This window comes from Thermobia domestica, chromosome 8, assembly GCF_964235325.1.
Source record: "Thermobia domestica chromosome 8, izTheDome1.hap1.1, whole genome shotgun sequence".
Lineage (NCBI taxonomy): Eukaryota > Metazoa > Arthropoda > Insecta > Zygentoma > Lepismatidae > Thermobia > Thermobia domestica.
In genome coordinates, this window is record NC_137461.1 from 107065367 (window position 1) to 107089223 (window position 23857).

At 36.9% G+C, this 23857-nt stretch overlaps 1 protein-coding gene across 2 annotated transcripts in view; it reads left to right on the plus strand.

Annotated features, from left to right (window-relative positions):
- The window catches only part of LOC145693125 (prostaglandin reductase 1-like), a 61540-nt gene that overhangs the window by 10484 nt on the left and 27199 nt on the right, over positions 1-23857 (plus strand). For both annotated transcript variants that reach the window (XM_081768849.1, XM_081768848.1), the window contains exons 3-4: positions 16589-16634; positions 20819-20869. In XM_081768849.1, the coding sequence (XP_081624975.1) occupies positions 16589-16634; positions 20819-20869 (97 nt within the window). The remainder of the gene's footprint in view (positions 1-16588; positions 16635-20818; positions 20870-23857) is intronic.

Below are 23857 nucleotides of genomic sequence, written 5' to 3' on the forward strand. Positions count from 1 at the left end.
CCGTCGACCCTATAACTACCCTTCTTTGGAAACCGAAGATGCAGTAAAATTGTGACGTCACGGCGGGAGCAGAAACAGCTTTCGCCCAAGGTTCCTGTCATTCACCCTTGCTTGTTTCTTGCTTTCCTGTATTAAGAAAACATCAATTACTGTAGTGCTCGTGTTAGCCTATAAGCATATAGAAGAAATACTACGGGTTCCAGAGTTATTTATCATGTATTTCCCTCGGATTTCTTGCGGAAAGTTTGGCAAAAGAAATGCTGTCGGAAAGACATCTTTAAAGTTGAAAACGCCAGCGTCTATTCCGATCATTTTATTCCCGAAGTTTATGGACATAATTTAAAATGTGAGCTTCTAAATATTCTACTCAAGAAAAAGTTTAAACAAGATGTGCCTTCACTAAACTTACCATTACCATACGGAACCTGTTGATGTAAATAATGAAAGAATTAAATGTACTGAAGTTAGGTGTTTAAACTAAAAACAAATCAGACATTGGGGTACAACCAAATGAAATAACTATTGTGACTGAAACAAAAAATAACTCTTTGCTTATGTTATTTTCAGTTAGTTCTGTGGAGAGTGAGGGGCATAAACCAAAAGAACAGCTCTCCTTTTTGCGTAAAGAGAACGAAAAACTGAAGTCTAACAGTATGTACTACCATGAGCAAAATAAATGACGCGTCTCTTTATTTTGAAGTTTTTTGAAAATATCTCCGTTTTCTTTATATGTTCGAAATTTCGGAAGGTTTCCCCAGCAGGACAGGTTAATAACAAACCCGTTTTTAATATTTGTGTTAGATATTAGCTTAAAATAAATAAATTAGAAGCAAAAAACATTAAATCGACAGAAATCTCGAGAATTACCAACTCTGCTAAAGTGGGAAATTTTCAAGAACACGAGGGAATTCTGCATTTCAACACGAAGCAGCGACATCTATGTCATTGAGAGAAATGTGGATTAAATCTACAAACTAAACTTTTAACGAAATATTTCTAGTATGTCTTATTATATGCATTATCTGCAAACTCCAAATATATGAATATATGCTAAGTATTAACATAAAGATAGAGCAAATAGTGGAAATTATCTATGGAAAAGGACGAATTGGTAGGACGATCGTAATGAAATATCGTCTTTACCGGAACAGGCTCAGTTCACGTAAAAAAACAAATAGTTCAGTTATTTAAAGCAACGAGTCTGTATGCTGAAGGTAGCGGGTTCGATCCCATGGAAGTGCCGTTGTCATTTTTATCACTACACTACGGTTATTTTATTTATTTTTTCATGTGGGAAAGAATCAAATTGTAACGTATGTGTAAAACTCATGACGATACCAAAAAAAGAAAAAATGCCGTTGTCGCACTTGCATTAGCGTCCCTAATTTTGTTTGCAAACAGTTTCGTAATTATTTCCCCTGTGCTCACTGCTCACCATATGCTCGCTGGCGCATAACGAATGTTTCCCAGTAAATGTTAATTCTAATTTGGAGAATTTTATAAAGTTTCACAATATTTCTCACTAGATAGTCTTCTATCTACTTGTCTGGATATTTTGATAACAGATGTCCCTATTAAATGTTTAATTTTCCCTAGATGTTTAATTACGGAAAAGTTTTACAATGTATTTGTATTGAATTGAAATTGTTTTGAATTTACTACATAAGGTAAGTAGACCGAAGGAGGAGAGCTCAAGTAATTGATATTCTACGTAAAAACTACCTATTGTAGAATGATGATGCTTCTTACCTTCAGCACATAATCTTTACGTTAGAGAGTCAGACAGAGAAAAATCCTGGTTTTTCCTCCTCTATGACCACCCATCTTAAACCTCTACATATCATTGTTCGTCTCACAAAATTTCGGTGCTCCAAAAACATTCAAATAATAATAATAATAATAATAATAATAATAATAATAATAATAATAATAATAATAATAATAATAATAATAATAATAATAATAATAATAATAATAAAAATAGAAATAAAAATAATAATCCTGAATATGTCATCCTTACATAATGTAAGGATATCTTAGTTTCCTAGTTTAAATCTTAAATATCTTAGTTTAAAATGCTTTCTTTAGTACTTATTTGAGCAACCATGTAAGAGGGGGTACGACTTTTTATTTTGCCCCTCTCATTTCAGTACCCTTCCAACAGAAAGTAATTTTTGATAAGCAGGACAGACAAAATGAATAAGAAATATATTTACAGCATCCTCTCCCCTTTCATGATTGGAATATCACGTAATATTTTTTATTCTACGAAAGATGGCCCTGTGCGGTTAGGGGTAGGTAACTAAAAAAAATACCTAATATATAGCGCCCCTTGATTGTAATATTACCGCTTCTTTATTTGTATGAGGGAGCCCCTACACAATCAAGGGTGACAAAAAGAATAGGAAGAGTGTCTATTGATTCCAGTGGTGGATCCAGCACGAACTCCTGGGGGTGGGGAGGGGAAGTGAAACATTCTTTTGATGATGTGAAGCTGTCACAAATTACCACTTAACTAAACTAAACAATAGTGGGGGGAACCGGAACCCAGTCAGTTTAAATTGATGTAAAAGTTTAATTTTTGGCTTCATATTAAAGTTTTGGTTTCAAATGAGAATTTCAGTTCGAGTGGTCAATGATCAAATCTCATGGGGCTCTTCAGTGTAGGCTAATACGGCCCCCTTATGAGAAAAGGCAAAATTATTAACATGTTTATAACTTTCGAATTTTTCGTCTATTTTAAAGAAATATTTTGCTTCGTATTAAAGTATTGGTTCCAAATGACAAATTTAGTCCGAGTGGACAATGATCAAATCTCCGGGGGGGGGGGGCTCTTCAGTATAGGGGGCTACGGCTCCCTTATGGGAAAAGGCAAAAATATGAAAATGCTTATAACTTCCGAATTTTCCGTCTATTTTAAAGAAATTATTGGCTTCATATTAAAGTCTTGGCTTCAAATGACAATTTCAGTCCGTGTGGACAATGATCGAATCTCGGAGGGCTCTTCGGTGTAGGGGTTTCGGCTTCTTTATGGGATAAGATTCACGTAGTTGATATTGCAAAATTGTTTTGTATATAAAGTGGAAACTTGCACCATTTGGTTAATTTTACCTCTTATGTTTTGCAGATTCATATTCCAAGCAATAGTTACTTCGCAGAGCTAAAAGAAGGCACTTACTAGTTTCATTAAAATGAAAGGTCTTTTATGAGAGGAGCAGACGAACGAACAGGCACCCAAACGTTGGTTGAGTCGTACGGTTGAAACTCGTTAAGCTCGCTTCAATTATTATTATTATTATTATTATTAATAATAATAATAATAATAATAATAATAATAATAAAGCATTGCAGGGACCTTTGGTGCAGGGGGTCCGTGGCTCGATTCCACTTCGTGCCAAGTGAAATTTGAGGTGGACAAATACCGTGTGCATGGGTATGTGTTTTCTTGAGATTTTCCATTTTCCTCCCACTTTCTTCATTTCACCATTTCATTCATCATCATTCTCCCTTAGCGTAGGTGCATAATCGTCCAACGTTAAACTAGATATTGCAATTTCAATAATAATAATAATAAAAATTAATTCAACTGAAAGGACTGTAATTTAAGTGGACAGCACTTATCATAAATATGCAACCATTATAAAAACAATGCTTTGAGTAGAAAGATAATCCTTTCCAAGTGTTAACGAATGCGCACGAGATAAGACATGTCTCGAGAAAGAGACAAGACGCGCTTTGTGACATCCAAGATAATACGAGGCAAATGTTTTGGACACGAGATAGCTTGTAAAATGTCTCGTCTTGTCTGGAATGTCTCGAAAACAAAAGTCTAAGTTTTAAAATTATTTTTCAAGATCTATTCTCTCAGAAGTAGTTCTCTGCCTTAAAATTAATAACGACATTTGTGATTTAAAAAAAGATAAACAATGCCTAAAGTTAATAGTTAACTTTTCGAAAAGAAGCTTCATTAAGGGTGAACCTGAAAGATGTCCACAAACTTCGGGAGGTGATTCGTGACATCAAAAGGAGACAAATAGTCCTCTTGCAGTTTTCGAATTCAGCTTCGTTGTCGAGATACAGGGTTGCCAACTGGTCGTGTTTGAGAAGCTCACTGGGAATAAATTCAAGTCTAAGAATAAACTACTACTCATACATTTTTCAGGTCAATTGACTTATACTATGTTGTAAGGTCAAATATTTATTTATGAAGTGTGTACAAAATTCGCCAGGGTCTTTTCTGAGAAAATCGTCGAGAAAAAGTCACCTCCAAGAATAAACTACCCCTCGTAAATTTTTCTAAGAGAAATATCTGATACTGCAATATACGGTTGTTAATTAAATATTGATTAATGAAAAATAAACAAAATTGTTATTGAGAAAATAGCGTTTTTCGATTTTCGGCTGTTTGTAAACCACACTTATTTTAGGTGGTAGGAAAAAATGGAAAAGCTCCTGTAAGAATACTAAGTAAACCCTAAGTTTAAAATTTGGTGTAGATAAGTTGAACATGGCCTCTAGGCGAGTGCATATAAAAGTGTGCCGAACAGACGGACCGGAAGGACGGGTGTCGAAAAGTCACATTTTCGGTATGTAGACGCCATGAAACATGTAAATCCGTTGAAATCTGAATTTGATATTATTTTCACAATCACTATATTTTCTTCTCTCTTTTGTCGCTCGAAAAAGAAAAGCCTGAGTTTACCACAAAAAGCTAGGGAGTTTCTCAAAAAATATTCAATTACAGGGCCACCGCACTAAACTTTTTCAATTCAATTTCTTAACTGTGTTAGGCCGCAGTTGTTACTGAAGTGTGTATTTGGATAATACGAATAAAATTATCGTATTATTCAAATACATCGAATGTCAGATTATCGAATAAAAAACTTCGATTGAAGAAAATCCACACTACAAAACTAACTCACACTTTGAGCACATTTTCATTAGACATATAATAGACCAATTAATGCAATCATTGTTTATGAAATATGAAAAAAATCAAATGAGTCACTTTGGGAAAGTTGTTCAGAAAGAACACGTCAGGAGTAACCTACCTCTTGTGAATTGTTTCGAACAATGAGTTAAGATATACTTTTGGTTATTAATGAAATATTTATTTGCGAAATTTGAACAAAATCGCCTGTCGTTCGAGAAAATTGTCGGGGAAATAACCTTGACCCCAAAAATAAACTATCCGTTGTAATTGTTTTTCATAGAAATGACTTATACTAAAATATAGGGTTATTAATGAAATACTTATTTATGAATTATCAATAAAATTGTCCGAGTAATTTTTGAGAAAATCGTGAGGGAAAAATAACTCCCCGAATAAACTATCTCTTGAGGATTCTTTCAGGGTAAGCGAGTTATTCCATATTACTAGGTTTTTAATGAAATATTTATTTCTGAGTACGAACAAAATTGCTTGACTCATTTTTGAGAAAACCGTGGAGGAAAAACACCCCCAAGAGTAAACTACCCCTCGCATATTTTTTCAGGACAAACGAGTTTTGCCATATTGTTCGGTTATTAACGAAATATTTATTTTTGAAATATGAATAAACTCTTTTGAGTCGTTTTTGAGAAAATCGCCGAGACAACACTCAACCAATAATAAACTACCCCTCGCATTTTTTAGGACAAACGAGTTATGCCATATTGATAAGTTATTAATGAAATCTTTATTTATGAAATATGAACGAAAACATTTGAGTCCATTTTGAGAAAATCACTGAGAAAAAACTCACCCCTAAGTATAAACTACCCCTTGTAGACTTTTCTCAGATAAATACCTTATACCACAAAATAGGGTTGCTAATTAAATATTGATTTATAAAAAAAGAAAGAAAACAGATCGTTAGAGCCAGTTATGAGAAAATATCTTTTTTCTATTTTCATCGTACAGGAAACTACAAACTACCCTTGTATTGGGAGTAGGAGGGAAATAAAAAAACTATAGGAAATACTATGAAAATCTTAAACTAAAATTTGGTGCAGATAAGTTGAACGGTATGGCCTCTAGGCGAGTGCACAGAAAAGTGTAGCGAACGGACGGACGAACAGATAGACATGTTTCGAAAAATAACTTTTTCGGTGTTAGCGGCTATAATACGTGTAAATTCGTTGAAATCTCAAATTTGATTTTTTTTCGAACACCATACTTTCTTCTCTCATTTGTCACTTCAAAGTAAAAGGAACTCAGAACTACAGATAAAAGACACCTACTTTTACACATAGACATTTATTGATTTAAAACTGTTTTAGTTTGTGTCATTTCACTTCCAATTGAAAGGTTTTACAATGATTAACGGCATACCAATGACGAGACGGAAGTTTACAGGAAGTAAATGCATTCAGAAGTCAAGACTGCATTACAGCTATCAGCCTGTTTTTATTTCTGCAATTGTTAACAGCTGTAATTTCGTCCAAACGCTACATGAAATAGTTTTTGGTTGACGTCATTGTGTTACTATTTTAGTATTGTTCTCTTCAGACTTGGTTGAAGTTTTGTCTTAACGGTTATACATTTTTTCTTATATCATCTTTACACATAAGAATAAAATGTGGTGACTGGATAGATTCGAACCTACGAACATTGAGATTTTATTCTTCAAACAATTCACCAATGGACCAAGCTTTGTCCTCACGTTAACGTACGGTTACAGGGTTGATTAGGGTTTAAATAAAATGGCTGGCTGTTCGAGTTTCCTGCTCACATATTTCGATAAAAAATTTTCACTGCTTCGTAGATACGTAGAGCAATGTTTAGATACACATTTTAGGAGAGTGCATTTTGGTGTATATAATACTTTCATACCAGATAAAAGCTGGATAAGTTTTAATAACATGTTTCATATGTAGTTCTCAATAATAGACTTGTTGTTCGGGATGACTTTCCAAGGTTTAGCATTGACTAGCAGTTTTTGCTATTAATATCCCTTCTAGCAATATTGGCAGTGGACAAAAGTTAGCCCGTGTTAAAGCTTTATGCTCCTAATTTAGTTATTTTACTTTATTATTTAACGAATATATTGAAAATTGTCAGAGACACGTATGCAGTAATTTATTTCGGGAGGGGTCCGACTTCAATATTAGGATAAATTATAATAAAATTTTAAAAGATAATCCCCAAAATTAGGCTAAATTTACAGAAACGTTGGGGTTTCAGAGGAGGTCCGGACCCCTTGGACCAACCCCTAAATGCGTCCTTGTTTGTCAGTAACATTTCCTCATTTCGAAACCCTCAAAAACTTCGGATAGACTATATAAAGGAAAACGAGTTATTTTCGATGAAATATCACTTCAAGGAGACGCGTCAGTTTTATTGCACATGGTGGTATCCCACGTTCACAATGGCAAGAATTCCTTTCCTCTGATTCTCTGTCATTGTGCTCTATCGAAAGGTTAGGTTTGTAACATATTACTCCTACGAACAAGCATGACTGGCAGATAGGAATACTGAACACAACTCCAGAGAAATGCATGCTGAACTTACGTTTATAGCTACGCTTTGGTGATTTGCCCTCAAGGTCAATCGAGTGGTAATTCAGTTCCGTCTCTGTTCTTAAGCCATGTTCGTATTACTTCGAACAGTTTTGCTAATGAAAAGCATGCCTCTTAATATAACAGACTTCTTTCGCGTAAGAAATCGAAACTCAGTTGGTCAGAGCAACTAGTCTGTAAGAATTAGGTTGTTAGTTAGTTAGGAGCCCAGTACGAGTAAGGGTTTTTATTACTATTGTTTTTATCTTTATTATGTGAGGAAAAATCAAATTGTGACATCGCGATATCAAATGTATTTGATTAGGTAGCTTTGTCTTAGCTAAACTTTAAACATCAGTAACCGTCGAAATTATTTCACTAACCGATCACTTACTGAACATTTCAAACACGTCAAACCAGTGGCATAACATGAAGGTTAACCTCTCCTCCGCAGTCCTTAGTTATGCGTCCGTACTTTCAAGGGCGGAATAAGGGCCGGGCGACTGCCCGGGGCGCCAGAGAAAGAGGGGCACCAAAACGAGCCTCAAAAAGTAAATTTTATAATGTGCTTTCTACTGACGTTTTTGGTTTATATTCTTGTAAAGTAGTGGCAATTATATGATCTTTTTCCATTTCACTATGGAAGAAGAGAGTTTCATAGTACTAAGGGGGCTGTATCGAAAAATTGAGAGATGGCATGTAGAATAAAGAGTGCCCGGAATTAAGTATTGTTTGTTTGTTTGCTTGAGTTTAGCGTTCCACGGTTATGCCTTAATGGGCAAGGGAGATGTGGATACTAATTATAGTGGAATCCGAACCACTTTTATCGTTCAACAGTAATCCACCGGGTATTGGACCCGGTACCACAGAAGGCAGGCGTGCTAGCCACTAGACCAGGGGGGTGGAGTTGGTATTGTTTATAGCGGGCCATATTCTTTGTGAAGTTTTCCTAGGTAATGGATTTCTTTTTGAAAATGGGTTTAAAACAGGGGCGTTATTTAGGGAGGGCAGGGAGGGGCATCTGCCCCCCTGAATTTGAGATGTATATAGATTTTATCATTAGAATAGTGGTAAATCAGTGAAAAACGCGAAATTTTACTTATATCAAGAGGTCTTGCCCCCCCCCCCAAAGCAAAATCTGAAATGACGCTCCTGGTTTAAACTATTAAAAACACTATGATAAAATGTAAAATATAGGCTACTACTAGGGGAAGGGCGCCAAAAAGTCACTTTGCCCATGTGAAAATTTGGCCTGCTCCGCCCCTGCGTACTTTCTGTATATTTTTTGGCCTTGCAGCTTGTGCGGTCCCCACGCCACATTGTTGCGGGGTTCCTATTTACGCCTACCCTTCGAACGTAATTCAATAACTGTTTAAGAAATTCTACCATCAGCGTAAAAACGGGAATATATTTTTTTAATAGTTCCATAGAACTTTCACTCAGAACGCCAGATGCAATTTTTCAGAGTGGCCTCTGGCTAAGTAGAAGGAAGATCTGTTTCCTAAGTAAGTTCATTTCAGAAAGTTTGCTATTTCTTTAACAGTGATGTAAATAAACATACTCATCGTTATTAGCTCGACACCAAACCATCCTGGACAAATCCCTCTAGAACAATTATCGGCAAAAGTTATTCTGCCTAATTTTATAAGCGACTCAAGGGTGAAACACTTGTTAACGAAAGCAATGTTGTGTATATACTGCCTTGTTTCTGACAAAATATAAAGTCTTTTGTAATCTTTAGACACTTTTCCTATTCTTTTTGTCACCCTTGGTTGTGTAGGGAAGCCTCGAACAAATATAGAAGAGGTAATATTACAGTTAAGGGGCGCTATAAATATATTAGGTATTTCTTTTGTTACCTAACCATAACGGCCTAGGGTCGTCTTCAGTAGAATAAAAAATGCTACGTGATATTCCATTCACGAAGGAGGAAAGGATGCTCTAAATATATTTCTTATTCATTTTGTCTGCCCTGCTTCTCAGAAATTATATACCTTCTGTTGGAGGGTGCTGAAAAGAGAGGAGGGGAAATAAAACGTCGTGCCCCCTCATACATTTTAAATTTTGTGACGTGGTTGCTCAAATTATTACTAAAGAGAAAGCACTTTAAACTAAGATGTCTAAAATTACAACATTATGTAAGGGTGGCATATTCAGGAATAATAATAATAATAATAATAATAATAATAATAATAATAATAATAATAATAATAATAATAATAATAATAATAATAATAATAATAAATATGAATGTCTTTGGAGAGCCGAAATTATGTGACACGAATCATTATAGGTAGAGCTTTAAGATGAGTGGTCATAGGGGAGGAAAAACAGGATTTTTCTCTCTCTGACTCTCTAACGTTAAGATTATGTGCTGAAGGTAAGAAGCATCATCATTCTACAATAGGTTGCTTTTACGTAGAATATCTATTACTTGAGCTCTCCTCCTTCGGGCAACTTTGCTTATGTAGTAAATTCAAAACAATTTCAATTTAAGACAAATATTTATAGAGAAAATTAAACATTTAATAGGGAAATCTGTTATCAAAATATCCAAACACGTAGATAGAAGACTATGTAGTGAGAAACATTGTGAAACTATAAAATTCTCCAAATTAGAATTAACATTTACTGGAAAACATTCGTTATGCATCAGTGAGCACAGGGGAAATAATTACGAATTTGGTTGCAAACAAAAATTAGAGACACTAATGCAAATGCGACGATATTTTCTCTCTTTTTTTTTTTAGTATCGTCATGAGTTTTACACATATGTTACAATTTGATTCTTTCCCAAATAAAAAATAAATAAAATAACCTTAGTGATAAAAATGACAACAGTACTTCCACGGGATTCGAACCGTCTACCTTCGGTATACAAACTCATTGCTTTATCTAACTTAGCTATTTGCTTTCTTACGTAGGCTGAACCTGTTCTACAGTAAAGACGATTTTTCATTACGATTGGGCTAACAATTCGTCTTTTTCCATAGGTAATTTCCACTATTTGCACTATCTATACGTTAATACTTAGCATAGATTCATATATTTGGAGTTCGCTGATAATGCATATAATAAGACATACTAGAAGTATTTCGTTAAAATTTTCGTTTGTAGATCTAATCCACGCTTCTCTCAATGACATAGATGTCGCTGCTTCGTGTTGAACTGCAGAATTCCCTCGCGTTCTTGAAAATTTCCCACTTTAGCAGAATTGGTAATTCTCGAGATTTCTGTCGATTTAATGTTTTTTGCTTCTAATTTATTTATTTTAAGCTAATATCTAACACAAATATTAAAAACGGGTTTGTTATTAACCTGTCCTGCTGGGGAAACCTTCCGAAATTTCGAACATATAAAGAAAACGGAGATATTTTCAAAAAACTTCAAAATAAAGAGACTCGTCATTTATTTTGCTCATAATAGTACAAAGCCAAATAATATGTTTACAAACGAAGTTAAAAGAATTGGAAAGCAAATATAATAAAGAATTAATTTCAAAGGCCAGTTCTAAAATATAATATTGTGTTCGTTTCAATAAAGTGGTTAATAACCGGGTGATGACATATTATGAAAAAGTTTTACACTAGACCAAGTAAACATGCTAATAAATGGCAAGAAAAAACTAAGGTGGATTGATTAAGATATCATTCGTGCATTAACACAACACGCCTCATTGATAAATTATACAATCATCTGCGGTTACAAGTTCGAATCCCCGTACCCAATGTGTCAACATTTCGACGTTGTATGCAAAAATTACCGTTTTTTCCTGGTATTCTTACCCCAGTTTTGAAAATTTTGACTTAGCAAGAGCGCTACTTAAAGAGTGTGGAAAAATTTTCAGTGCTTATATTTGATGAATTGAATGTTAATAGGCGCGTATGCTATGACCAAGAGGTTTATTTATTTTTAGGACTACACAAAAATGTCCAGGTGGCAATGATTCGAGGCTTAATAGATGTGTGGAAACAGCCAAAGTATTATGATTTCGATAAGGCTGAGTAAAAAATTACTCTTCGAAATCATATCGAAAGTTGAAGTCTCAGGATTCAAGATAGTTGCGATTCTTTCGAAGTTCAATGGTGGCAATATGAGGCTACGTGGTGGTCTCGTTTCATCTTCTTCCAGGTGGATGGAAGCAATAAAATAGTATGAAGTTATATTTCGAACATTTCACAAAAAACTGTGAATCAAAGAAAATAAAAAGAATGTGATTGGCCGACCGTTTTATGTCCTAAGAAGGACAATTCGATCTTGAAACTATTCGACACGGCTAAGACATACTTCAGAATTCGGTTTTTGAATAGAAAAAAAAAAAAAAAAAAACAGGAACTCCGCAGGAGGAATGTTCTTTAAGATAGTGGATTTAAAGCTATTCTTCAAGTGCTACTCAATGCTATAATGAGTACACATTGTGTCTGTATGTATTTATTTTTATTGCATTTAAAAATTAGTTTCCCTTTGCAAATCGCTACAGCGGAACATAGGCTTAGCACACGATATTTGTTCCTGCTTCACCGCGGTGACGTCACACTACAGCTGGAGAAAGTGGCTACGCAGAAACAGCGAGTTATGAAGGGACCTGTAAAAGCGCGGAACAGTAGGGTCGACGGACCTTGAGGCACAACCAACCCCTGTTTCCATATCAAATTTTGAAGATGACCCCCGTTGGAGATATTCACGATACGCCACTGGTGTCACTACTATTTTTATTGGATTCTACACATACGATTTGGTAATGCATTTTTTTTTGTTTGAAGGCTCTACGTGCAGTATTACCTGCATTATAGGCCTGGTACGTTCTTATTGAATCATCCGGTTTATATATATATATATATATATATATATATATATATATATATATATATATATATATATATATATATATATATATATATATATATCGGGTGTTGCAAAATAAGTGTTACAACTCTTGGGAGGTGACTCCTGCCACTGAGACAAGAAAAAAAGTTCTATTGAACTTTCGGCTATCGTACATAGTTTCGGATCTACAAGGTGCCGAAAACGTGGGAAAATGACTTTCGGACGCATATAGTTCGGAAACTATCCAACGTAAAGCGGGCGGGTAAAAAATTCACTAAAGAAGTCATACCTGCTGTATTGAATTTTGCATGTTCCACAATCCTACCATGCACGCGCAAGGAATTCCCCAAAGGAACGTAGGGAGTCCCGGATAATCTGCCAAATGAGAATTGGTCTAAATGGATATGAATTGATAGGGTTTCTACCAGGTAACAATAATCTGTTTTATTAAGTCGATATCTGGAACAAATACAAAATGGCGGACACCTTCATGCCCGTTGTGTGTGGTTGCATAATCGCCAGGTACGGATGCTGGCCAACAGTGACGTTCTGTATTAAGTGTAGCGAATTTGTACTCAAATTATCTAGAAAGACATCTGGAGTGTCTGTAGAACACAACAGATCAAGCAGGGTGATTCACATGTGTGGAAACACTTAACGAAATATGTCCAGAAATACTCAGTAAACTTCAGTTCAAACCGTCGGAAATGTAAGGAATAGCATCAAAACATAAAAGCCATTGCCAATTCACCAATAATATTTCCTCAAACCGATGCAATATGATGTGCACGGTTGCATACCAATTAGCATGCAACAACTGAGGCCAAGTTGAAATTGTGCAAGAGGACTCACAAAGAAACTGGGTAAACTAAATGAATGTCAGTAGTGGGATCGCATGATCGATATTGAAATGTGGCTAAGAAGTGTGTTGATATCGACACGTAGCAAATGGACAAATGTCAACATGTCCCGCTACTTCTGGGACACCCTCCCACGTGCGAAAAATAGGAAAATAACAACTTGGGTCTTGAATCTGAGGCCGTAGGCTCCCAGTAGGATTGGAAACTGCGACCACGCGAGCGAAAGCGAGCGCTCTAGTCCTGAGGCTTCGAGGGAGAATCACTTTCTCTGTATTCATTTCTTTGAGGAGTACCCACTTAGTTTGGCAATCGCTCTTGTACAGCCACCCGACATGCTTGTGTGTTTCAGTTTGTTATTCCTACTGCGCAGTTGTAAACAATCAGAGCTTTAAGACATTTCTTCCTATTTCTCATGTCGTTTTATTTTCCATATCTATGGTGTTCCAGCAGTAGTGTTACATGTGCCAACTTGGTTCATTTTCGTCTTTGTCTTGGCATGTGCACTGTGTGTAAGATACGAATTTCTGGAGGTATTTTCCTATATTTCGAGTACATCATATGTCCCAGAAGACGTGGGACATGATAAAAGTTTGTTATTTTCACGCTCTATCAGAATTGGAACCATGGATTAAGAGATTTCTTTCCATATGTGTCGACTGTGGAACAATGTTCCAAACAAAGAGGAGCATTGATACAATTGTGTTGTAGTTACGTTCTACCAAAAAGTGCACCAGATGTAATAGCAGAATGTACAGTACAACGTTATTTTTCTAGTTTTAGCACGTGAGACGCTGTCCTAGCAGTAGTGGGACATGCTGACATTTGTCCATTAGCTACATGTTGATATCAACACACACATTGGCCACATTTCAATATCGATCATGCGATCCCACTACTGACATTCATTCCGTTTACCCAGTTTCTTTGTGAGTCCCCTTGCACAATTTCAACTTGGCCTCAGTTGTTGCATCCTTATTGGTATGCAACCGCGCACATCATATTGCATCGGTTTGAGGAAATATTATTGGTGAATTGGCAATGGCTTTCATGTTCTTGATGCTATTCCTTACATTTCCGACGGTTTGAACTCACGTTTACTGAGTATTTCTGGACATTTTTCGTTAAGTGTTTCCACACATGTGAATCACCCTGCTTGATATGTTGTGCTCTACAGACTCCAGATGTCTTTCTAGATAATTTGAGTACAAATTCGCTACACTTAATACTCAGAACGTCACTGTTGGCCAGCATCCGTACCTGGTGGTTATGCAACCACACACAACGGAAATGAAGTTGTCCGCCATTTTGTATTTGTTTCAGATATCGACTTAATAAAAACAAACTATTGTTACCTGGTAGAAACCCTATCAATTCATATCCATTTAGACCAATTTTCATTTGGCAGATTATCCGGGACTCCCTACGTTCCTTTGGGGAATCCCTTGCGCGTGCATGGTAGGATTGTGAAACATGCAAAATTCAATACAGCAGGTATGACTTCTTCAATGAATTTTTTACCCGCTCTCTTTACATTGGATAGTTTCCGAACTATATGCGTCCGAAAGTCATTTTCCCACGTTTTCGGCACCTTGTAGATCCGAAACTATGTACGATAGCCGAAAGTTCAATAGAACTTTTTTTCTTGTCGCAGTGGGAGGAGTCGCAGTGGGAGTGTAACACTTATTTTGCAACACCCGATATATATATATATATATATATATATATATATATATATATATATATATATATATATATATATATATATATATATATATATATATATATATATATATATATAAACTATAAACTTTCGCCAATTCAAATGTGTCAATCAAAAAATTAATTTATATTGGATAAAATAAATTACACAGAATAATTTATACTTATAGTGCATTGACAATGCAGCAATAGCTGAGGGGACTCAAGATAGAAAAAAGAAAGGAAAACAAATTTCGTACTTTATATTGCTCACAAAGCCCAAGCACAGTATAAGCTTAATCACTTAATTTATAACTTTTGAAATTACTATTATTTATTTTAGTTCCATTGTTGTTCTTATATATATTTGGTCTAGGAATTAATTCGTGCGGGTGGACAAGAGATGGCGCAACGAACGGAGCGTCCCACAGTTCCGTGTATCCACACATGTGTTGCAAACCCCTGTCATCGCGTATCGTTCGTAGTATAGGGCAGTGGATTAAAGCGTCAACAACACCAGTTTGTAGTTAAGTGAACATGGCGCAATTTGTGCCTGATAAAGTGTTTTTGCGGGGTGTCCTGCTGCATTACTTTAACATGCAGAAAAGTGCGACTGAAAGTCATCGTATTTTGGTGGAAGTGTATGATGACCATGCTCTAGCTGAGCGAACGTGTCAGAAGTGATTTGCACGGTTTAGAAGTGGTGATTTCGGCTTGGCAGACCAAGTGCGAGCTGGACAGCCAAAAAAATTTCAAGACGAAGAATTGACAGCATTGCTCGAGCAGGATTCGTGTCAAACGCAGGAACAACTTGCAGCAGCATTAGGCGTTGATCAAACAACAGTCTCCAAACGCTTGAAAGCCATGGGAATGATTCAAAAGATGTCACATTGGGTTCCACATGAATTGAAAGACAGAGACGTTGAAAGACGAAAAACCATTTGCGAATTGCTGCTTCAACGACAGAGCAGAAAGGGGTTTCTGCATCGAATTATTACGGGTGATGAGAAGTGGATCCATTACGAGAACCCTAAACGAAAAAAGGCCTGGGTGAAACCAGGTGAACCAGGTCCATCACAACCAAAACGAGATATTCACTGTGCAAAGGTTATGCTGTGCATATGGTGGGATATGAAAGGTGTGGTGTACTATGAGCTGCTGCAACCGGGTGAAACTATGAATGGAGAACGTTATCGACGACAATTAATGCGTTTGAAGCAAGCTCTGGCCAGAACACGACCAGAATGGGAGAACAGACATGATAAACTTATTGTTCAACATGATAACGCTCGCCCACATGTCGCAAAACCGGTCAAAACCTATTTAGAAAATGTCGGATGGGAAGTTTTACCCCACCCGCCGTATTCACCAGACGTTGCTCCTTCGGACTACTACTTGTTCGATTGCATGAACAACGATTTGATTGGACAGCGGTTTACTTCTTCAGAAGATATCGAAACATGGGTCTCTGACTGGATCGCTTCCAAGGATGAGGACTTCTTTCGCCACGGAATCCGTACATTGCCTGACAGATGGGCGAAAGTGGTGGCTAGCGATGGACAATATTTTTCTTAAGGTATTTATGTATTTTGTGTTTGTACTACAGCTTCAATGTATGCGTACCAACCGCGCGAATTAATTCCTAGACCAAATACATAAACATTTTAATAAAATAAACATTTATTGCAATTATTACTTTTTTATTTTATTTATTTATTTTACAGAAATACTTTGCGAAGCAGTATGGTTGAGTGTTGATCCTTATATGCGGTAAGTTTTCTTCCCTTTTAGTCTTTTGTTATATAAAAAAAATCCTACATATAGTTATCAAAGGCAAAGAGGTTATTTTCGAGAGCATATAAGTTCGTGGTGGACTACATCGTGTCTGTGGGTTTTCTCAATGCTATCTCGTTTTCTCCCATACTTAATACCTTCTGATCATTTTATAATCATTCGTTTTCATAATCATCCTTCTTTAGCCTGCAAGACACAAGAGTGGGACGTAAAACTGTTTCTTTGCCTGCTTGAAAGGTTTAGCCTATTTCAAGTCAGAACATATTGATCAACATCTAAAAGGTGTAGGAAGACATAATTGCCTCTTCGAATGTATATAAATCCATGAGTAATGGACTCAAAAAACTCATCTCATTTGCGAGAAGAAACTTTAGGTATTGTTGCAAAAGAAGGCAACTGTAGAAGTCTCGTGTTCTCGCATAATTTCATGTTCATGTGGACTTGATCTTATTATGATACAGTATTATAAAAGCATAGTTTCTATTATTCCACTAACATGAAACCTTATTTCAATGAATTCATAAAGAGCATTTAAAAGACTTCCGAACTTCCCATTACAGAGCAGCTCAATTGCTGCTGAAATCAGTACTAAATAAGAGCAAAGTGGGGAAGGGCAGTAAGAAGTCTTAAAACTCCCGCAGTCAAAATACTGGTAAGATTTAGTAATCAGTATATGGTAAGCTCCACTCTCTTGTTCGTTAATATAAAGGCACATAAGATGCATTACTATGCATTTCGTTTCGGTGCTTAAGAAGATGTCATAGTAGTGTGATAACTTGCAGAATAGATCTGCTTCACCATCGTAATTAGCTAGCAATTATAACATAATTCATACATATTAGACCTCACAAAATTCAAGAGCATATAAAGTGAAAAATTGATTGTAAAATCGATTAGAAAGTCGTCTTAACTTGTATTTTACAATTACTGATTGTAAATAACAACCAAAACTTCATTTACACAATATACTATTAAACGCCTCTTTTCCCACTGCGGGTGATGCAGAACAACTTCCGAGTTTCTTGCCTTGCAGCACAAAATCTTTCAGAAAACAACGCAAAACAATTGGTTTGAAAATTGAAAAGCATAGTTGCCACCACTAAATCTGTATCTTTGAAAACCCTAAATTGTCTATATTGTAAAGGATTCTTACTACCACTAAACTGTCTAGTTTCTCTGTAGCGCTTTCGATCGCTTTTGAATATTTTGTTTAGGACATTTTGCCTCAACAGTGACAGCTCAGGACTCACAGTGAAGATATATTTTACTTTGACTTAAATGTAGTGCTAGCTAAATTAGCTTTATATTATATCAGCAGTTATGAGGCAAAAATGTGAAGAACCTAAAACACAAAAAGTACTGTTCCCCTTCGTGAATATAGCTTTCTTGACGATAGTAAAACAGGCTTCTATTGGTTGTTGTTTTAGCCAATAGCATGCTCTGATGATGCCGGTGGATCCTGATGTTGCACGATGATGAAAACTGGAACCATCGAGGTAGAGATCAGTGAGCGTGGGTTTCCTGTAGATAGCACACTGCCCTCCACCGAATATCAAGAGTTTACTACCAACCCAAAAAGACCCATTCCATTGGGATTAAAGACACCGGGCATCTATAGGATCACATTTGAATATAACACCACTTATATAGGCGAAACGGGAAGGAATATTGAAGACAAGATGAAAGAACACCAGCGACACACCAGACTGAAACAACCGGAAAAATCTGCAATAGCCGAACACTGCATACAATACAATCATACGGCTATGTGGGACCAAATTGAAGTTCTAAAGAAAAGCAAACCGTTCTGGGACAGGAAAATACATGAAACTCTATTCGTACACATACATTCGTACACATACAAGCTCTCCATCAACAGAGACGCAGGTTATCATCTACCTGATATCTGGCTTCAGCTTCTCAGTACGAAAAGAACAAACAGCCAATCAGAGAACAGTTTCCACCGGCAACATCAGAGCACGCTATTGGCTAATAACAACAACCAATAGAAACACAACAATTCCTTAAGACTACAATATAAAGTGTACGACCAGCACACTGGTCAGAGGATTCTCCAAACCAGCAGGGGGACCCACTCCAAGGCCCGCAAGGCCTTCTCTATGAACCAAAGGAGCAGGCCGAGCTGTTTGCAGACACACTAGAGAACATCCTACAACACAACAACACCCCTGTGCCAGTGACCATCCAAGAAGTTGTACAACGGATCATCGAAGAAACCGACTTCGAAAATCCAATACCACAAATTGCACTCACCACCTTCTGAGAGATCCAGCAAGTCCTACGCAACATCCCACGCAAGGCCCTGGTACTGCTCTGCAGAATTTTCAATGTAATCCTGATAACGGGACACTTTCCGCAGGCATGGAAACAAGCCAATATTGTGATGATCTTGAAACAAGGTACAGCCCAGAAGAACCCCCCTCAACTACAGACCGATCAGCCTCCTCTCGCACACAAGCAAGGTGTTCGAGAGGATCTTCAAACGGAGGCTGCAAGACTTCATCGACGCCAGCCAGCTTCTTCCAGAACATCAGTTCGGCTTCCGAGCCGGACACAGTGCCGAACTGCAGCTCGTCCGAGTGGTGGAACTCATTACGGCGACACTGGGTTGGGAGTCTTTCTGGACATAGAAAAGGCGTTCGACAAGGTGTGGCATGAAGGGCTGATCCACAAACTCCACCTCCAGGATTTTCCACACTACCAGGTCAGGATCATCGCATCTTACCTCTACAATAGAACATTCTTCGTCTGCCACGCAAAACAACGTACACACCCACGAACGATCCTCGCAGGGGTCCCACAAGGCTTCTGTATCTCCCCCATCCTCTACGCTATGTGCACAAGCGACATCCCAACCATCCCAAACACCATCCTTGCAACCTTTGCAGATGACACTGCTATCTTCGCGAGTCATGGCAACGAGAGATATGCAACCGCATACCTGCGACGATACCTGCAACTCATCGACGGCTGGACCTCAACTTGGAAGATCCAGGTCAACGCCAGGAAGACAGCAACAGTAAACTTCACAAAGCGAAGAAACATGACTCCTGCGCAGCTCCACTTTGCAGGAGGCCTACTACCTGAAGAAGATCAAACAAAATACCTGGGGGTCCAGCTCGACCGGAAGCTCACATTCGAAGCTCATATCAACGCCGTTACAAAGAAAGCCTTGCAAAGGTTCATGGCTCTCCTTCCTATCCTCCTCTCCCCGTCCCTCTCTTATAAGACACGTCGCCACGTCTATGACATGAGTATCCGACCCATCCTCCTGTATGCTCACCCTGAGTGGCAACACTCCTCCAGAACAAGACTACGTAAAATGCAAGCGCTAAAAAACAGAGCAGCCAGGGCCATCACTGGCCATTCAATGGACACAAGCTTGCAGCAGATCCATGAGGACCTGGAACTGTCATTTCTGGATGCAGAAAGAAGAAGACGACCAGCGACCTTCTGGTGCAACATCAGAACATCCCCACACCCTCATGTCCAACGTATAGGAACCGCCAACCCACGACGCAACATCTACAAGATGCCACAACCTCCTCACTGAGCACAACACAGATATGAACCAAGGAGTGCGCGACAGTTGCGACTTCTCAAAATAAAGATTACATAAGAACAGGAAAAACCAAAATACAATCACACTAGAAAAAGGAAGGCAAGGGCTTCGGCCCGAAACTTCAAACAGAGGCAAACAAGTCTGCCAAGAACAAGTCTGAAGCCTGAAGTCTTCAACCCATAGCTCTGAAGATGTTACCGCTGTATGTAACGAAAGCTCAGCACAGCAACATTCACTCTGGCAGCAGTCTCGAGAACATTGGATTAACAACCAGTGTGTCTTATTTATGAAAACTCGAGACGAGACAAGACAAGGAAATATGTCATACTACATGGGAAATCGAAGCTATGGTCGTTCACACCAGAGATAATTGTTCTAACACTGAGACGCCAGATCACCTCATTAATTTTAAAAGTAGAACATTAGAATTTGACTTCAAAATTGTTTTCTGATTGCCCCTAATAACGTTTTAGTACGTTAACAATAAACTGTTTTGTTGCTTAAATACAGTAAATATTGTATGAAATGGTTATAACGCAAAATAAATATCTTATATAGGATATTTTCTTTGTTTCAGAGCTTTTCCCATTAAAGTAGGAAGTACTATGATTGGGTTGCAAGTTGCAAGGTAAGTTTACGTCTAGAGATACTAAGTAAATAATGCTGCCGCAGCCTGCAATCTTTAACAGACAGTATATTCCTTGTCGTGTGGAGTAGAAATAATATAATTTTTAAATTATATTTTGATTCTTTTCTTGACTGCTGCTGAAAGAACAAACCTTGTATTTCTGACACAGAATACATGATACATTTTGTCAGTCCTCGTAGTTCCAGTAGTATTAATATGGAACGAACCAACGTTTTCTTTTATTAAAAATTAAGTGTGGCTCACACTGTTGCCAACTCGCCAGTGTGAAATGTCGCTAGTTTAGTACTCTAAAGTCGCTAGAAGTCGCTAGAAATGTCGCTATGCAATTTTACAAAGGAATTAAAATAATTTAAATATTTTTCATATACAATGGAAGACTCGAGTATTTTTTTTCTTTTAAAAAAATGGCCATCTTGACAAAAATACTGCACTATGCGCTTTGAATATACAAAATTAATAAATATAGCATTGAAAGTTTGCAAATACTTAAAATTTTGGATCACTTTTCCCCATTCCCTCTTATTGAGTACGATTATCTTTTTTTTTGGGGGGGGGAAGGGTTGGGGAATTCATGTTGCTTTCGTATTGGAACACTTCACCGAACTCACCCCACGAAATTTCTGTATAATTTATATTAAGAACAACCGCAGTTCAATTAATATATAAATAGGGTGACCAAATCTTCAACTAGAAAAAACGGGACATTTTTTTACACTTGGACAGGTTACTCCCCTAAATATATATTTTTGCCTTTCCGTTCTCTCTCCTCTCTCTCTCTCTCTCTCTCTCTCTCTCTCTCTCTCTCTCTCTCTCTCTCTGTGTGTGTGTGTACCTCACAAAAAAGGGCAAATTTACACTTTTTTCATTTTAAAACCTATTGAAAAGTTTGTGGAATTAATTAAATAAGTAACTATCAGCAACTAACAAAAAATGAAATTTTGAAAACATTACTAAAATATATATAAAACATTCATCAACATCTGTCAATCAACAAAATCTGTCAGTGGCAGAATTTTTAACAAACTACTCTGAGCATCGGATTTCAACTCCCTTTATTTGCTTTGTCTTACTTTTAAACATTATTTCATTTACAGCTAGTTTTCTTTTTACTTTCACTTTTATAGTTCTATACTTTTGTTTCCCTTTCGTAAATGACAATATGTTACATCTTACGTTAGTCAAATCACGAAAACACTGTACTGTATTGGTGACAGTGCCTCAGTCTTCCACCGCCCGTAACAGAGAGTAAAAACAGTTTGTTTTTCATAAGACTTTCAGCCCCTTGCACTGTCGTCTGCGGAGTGGGAGTCTTGGAGGCCTAGGAGGGAAAATAGTGCAGCCACTACATCCAACATCGCAAACGTCGTAATGACGTTGTTCAGTAATTAGACATATTCCAATATAATCACATAGCTTAGAAAATAATAATATTAGTATTTTCTAAGCTATGTGATTAGGAAATAATAATATAAATTAAGAAATTTTAGATTGGAAAGCTTTCTTGTATTTAATGTACGTAAATACGGGACATTTTGGCATCCCGGGAAAATTTTTCGGGACACCGGGAATGGTAGTGAAAAAACGGGACAATCCTGTTTTTACGGGACGGTTGGTCACCCTATATATAAATCACACGCACTACACTGAACCAGAAAAGCACAATGTTCTCCAGCGTCACTGTCACTGTGCGCACTGTGCAATGCAAGAGGTTACCAGCTTTTACGCAACTAGTTAGATACGGGAAATTCCCGGATTTCCGAACCGCAGTGAAGAAGGGCATAATCCTCATAGCAGCGATGAATCCAACGAAGTAGGTAGCTCATAGCAGTATTGCAACTGAGTGTGTAAAAGTAGTTATTAATATCACGAACTGCAAAATTTTGGATACTTTAATATAAATATAGAACAAAATATTTGAATTTCTAAATGTCGCTAGATTTGTCGCTAGGCGCTAAATAAAAATTTTTGTCGTTAGACACTTCCAAAAGTCGTTAGTTCTAGCGACAAAGTCGCTAAATTGGCAACACTGGTGGCTCAAGATTACTTGAAATAAGAAATTTCCGATGTTCACCAAGGTTTGCTCTTTCCAGTGATGAACTATTAACGTAATTATAACAAACATGATTCCAGTCTCTCTCTTTCTTCGCGCTCTCTCTTTTCACTAAATCTAAAGGTTAAAGAAAATGAGCATCAAGAAGAGACAAGACACGTATATAAGATGATCAGTTTTACTCTTCCTGTTTATATGAAGTTAAAAAAAAAGAACAAATAATACGCTTATAAAATTTTATTCATGGTCTGCATCCATCTGCCTGCATTTTTCCATTTGGCCATCACTGTTTTAGAAATGTCGAAAATGTATTCACGATAATTCGAAAATTAATTTAAGTTTTTTTAAAAAAATTAAATTTTGTTTGTAAATTATCAGAACTATAGAGAACAAGTCTAATTGCATCTCTTCAATGTCTATGTTTAAGCAAAGTATGTTCAACAGCAATGAAAATAGTGCCATTCATTATGAAGGAATCAAATCATTATCAGGTCAGGTACATTTTTATTTATTTGTATATACTTATATTTAAATAAAGCTGAATTCCGTCAAGTTACAACCCACGGAAGCCTATAGTTGACAAGACGGATTTCAGTTGAATGTTTGTGCGGTATATTGGCTCCAATCTTCGTTCTTTCTGGCTTTCTAGACCGGGGTTTTATAGCTCTTAATTCAGGTAGCTTATCAATTATTTGACGAAGTTGAACTAACACAAAACATTCTATTTCCCTTCATCCCGAGAATCAAAGTCAGAATTACGTACATTAGGTAATTATTTGGCTACACAGCAGTATTCCTGTCTTGGGTTCAGCAATCTCTCTACTGATTTCGTGCAGCTTTTCATTCTTTCCTGTCCCGAGCATTTAATTTCCTTGTAATTTTTCTACTCTACATCTTTTATTATTTGGTCCGTATTT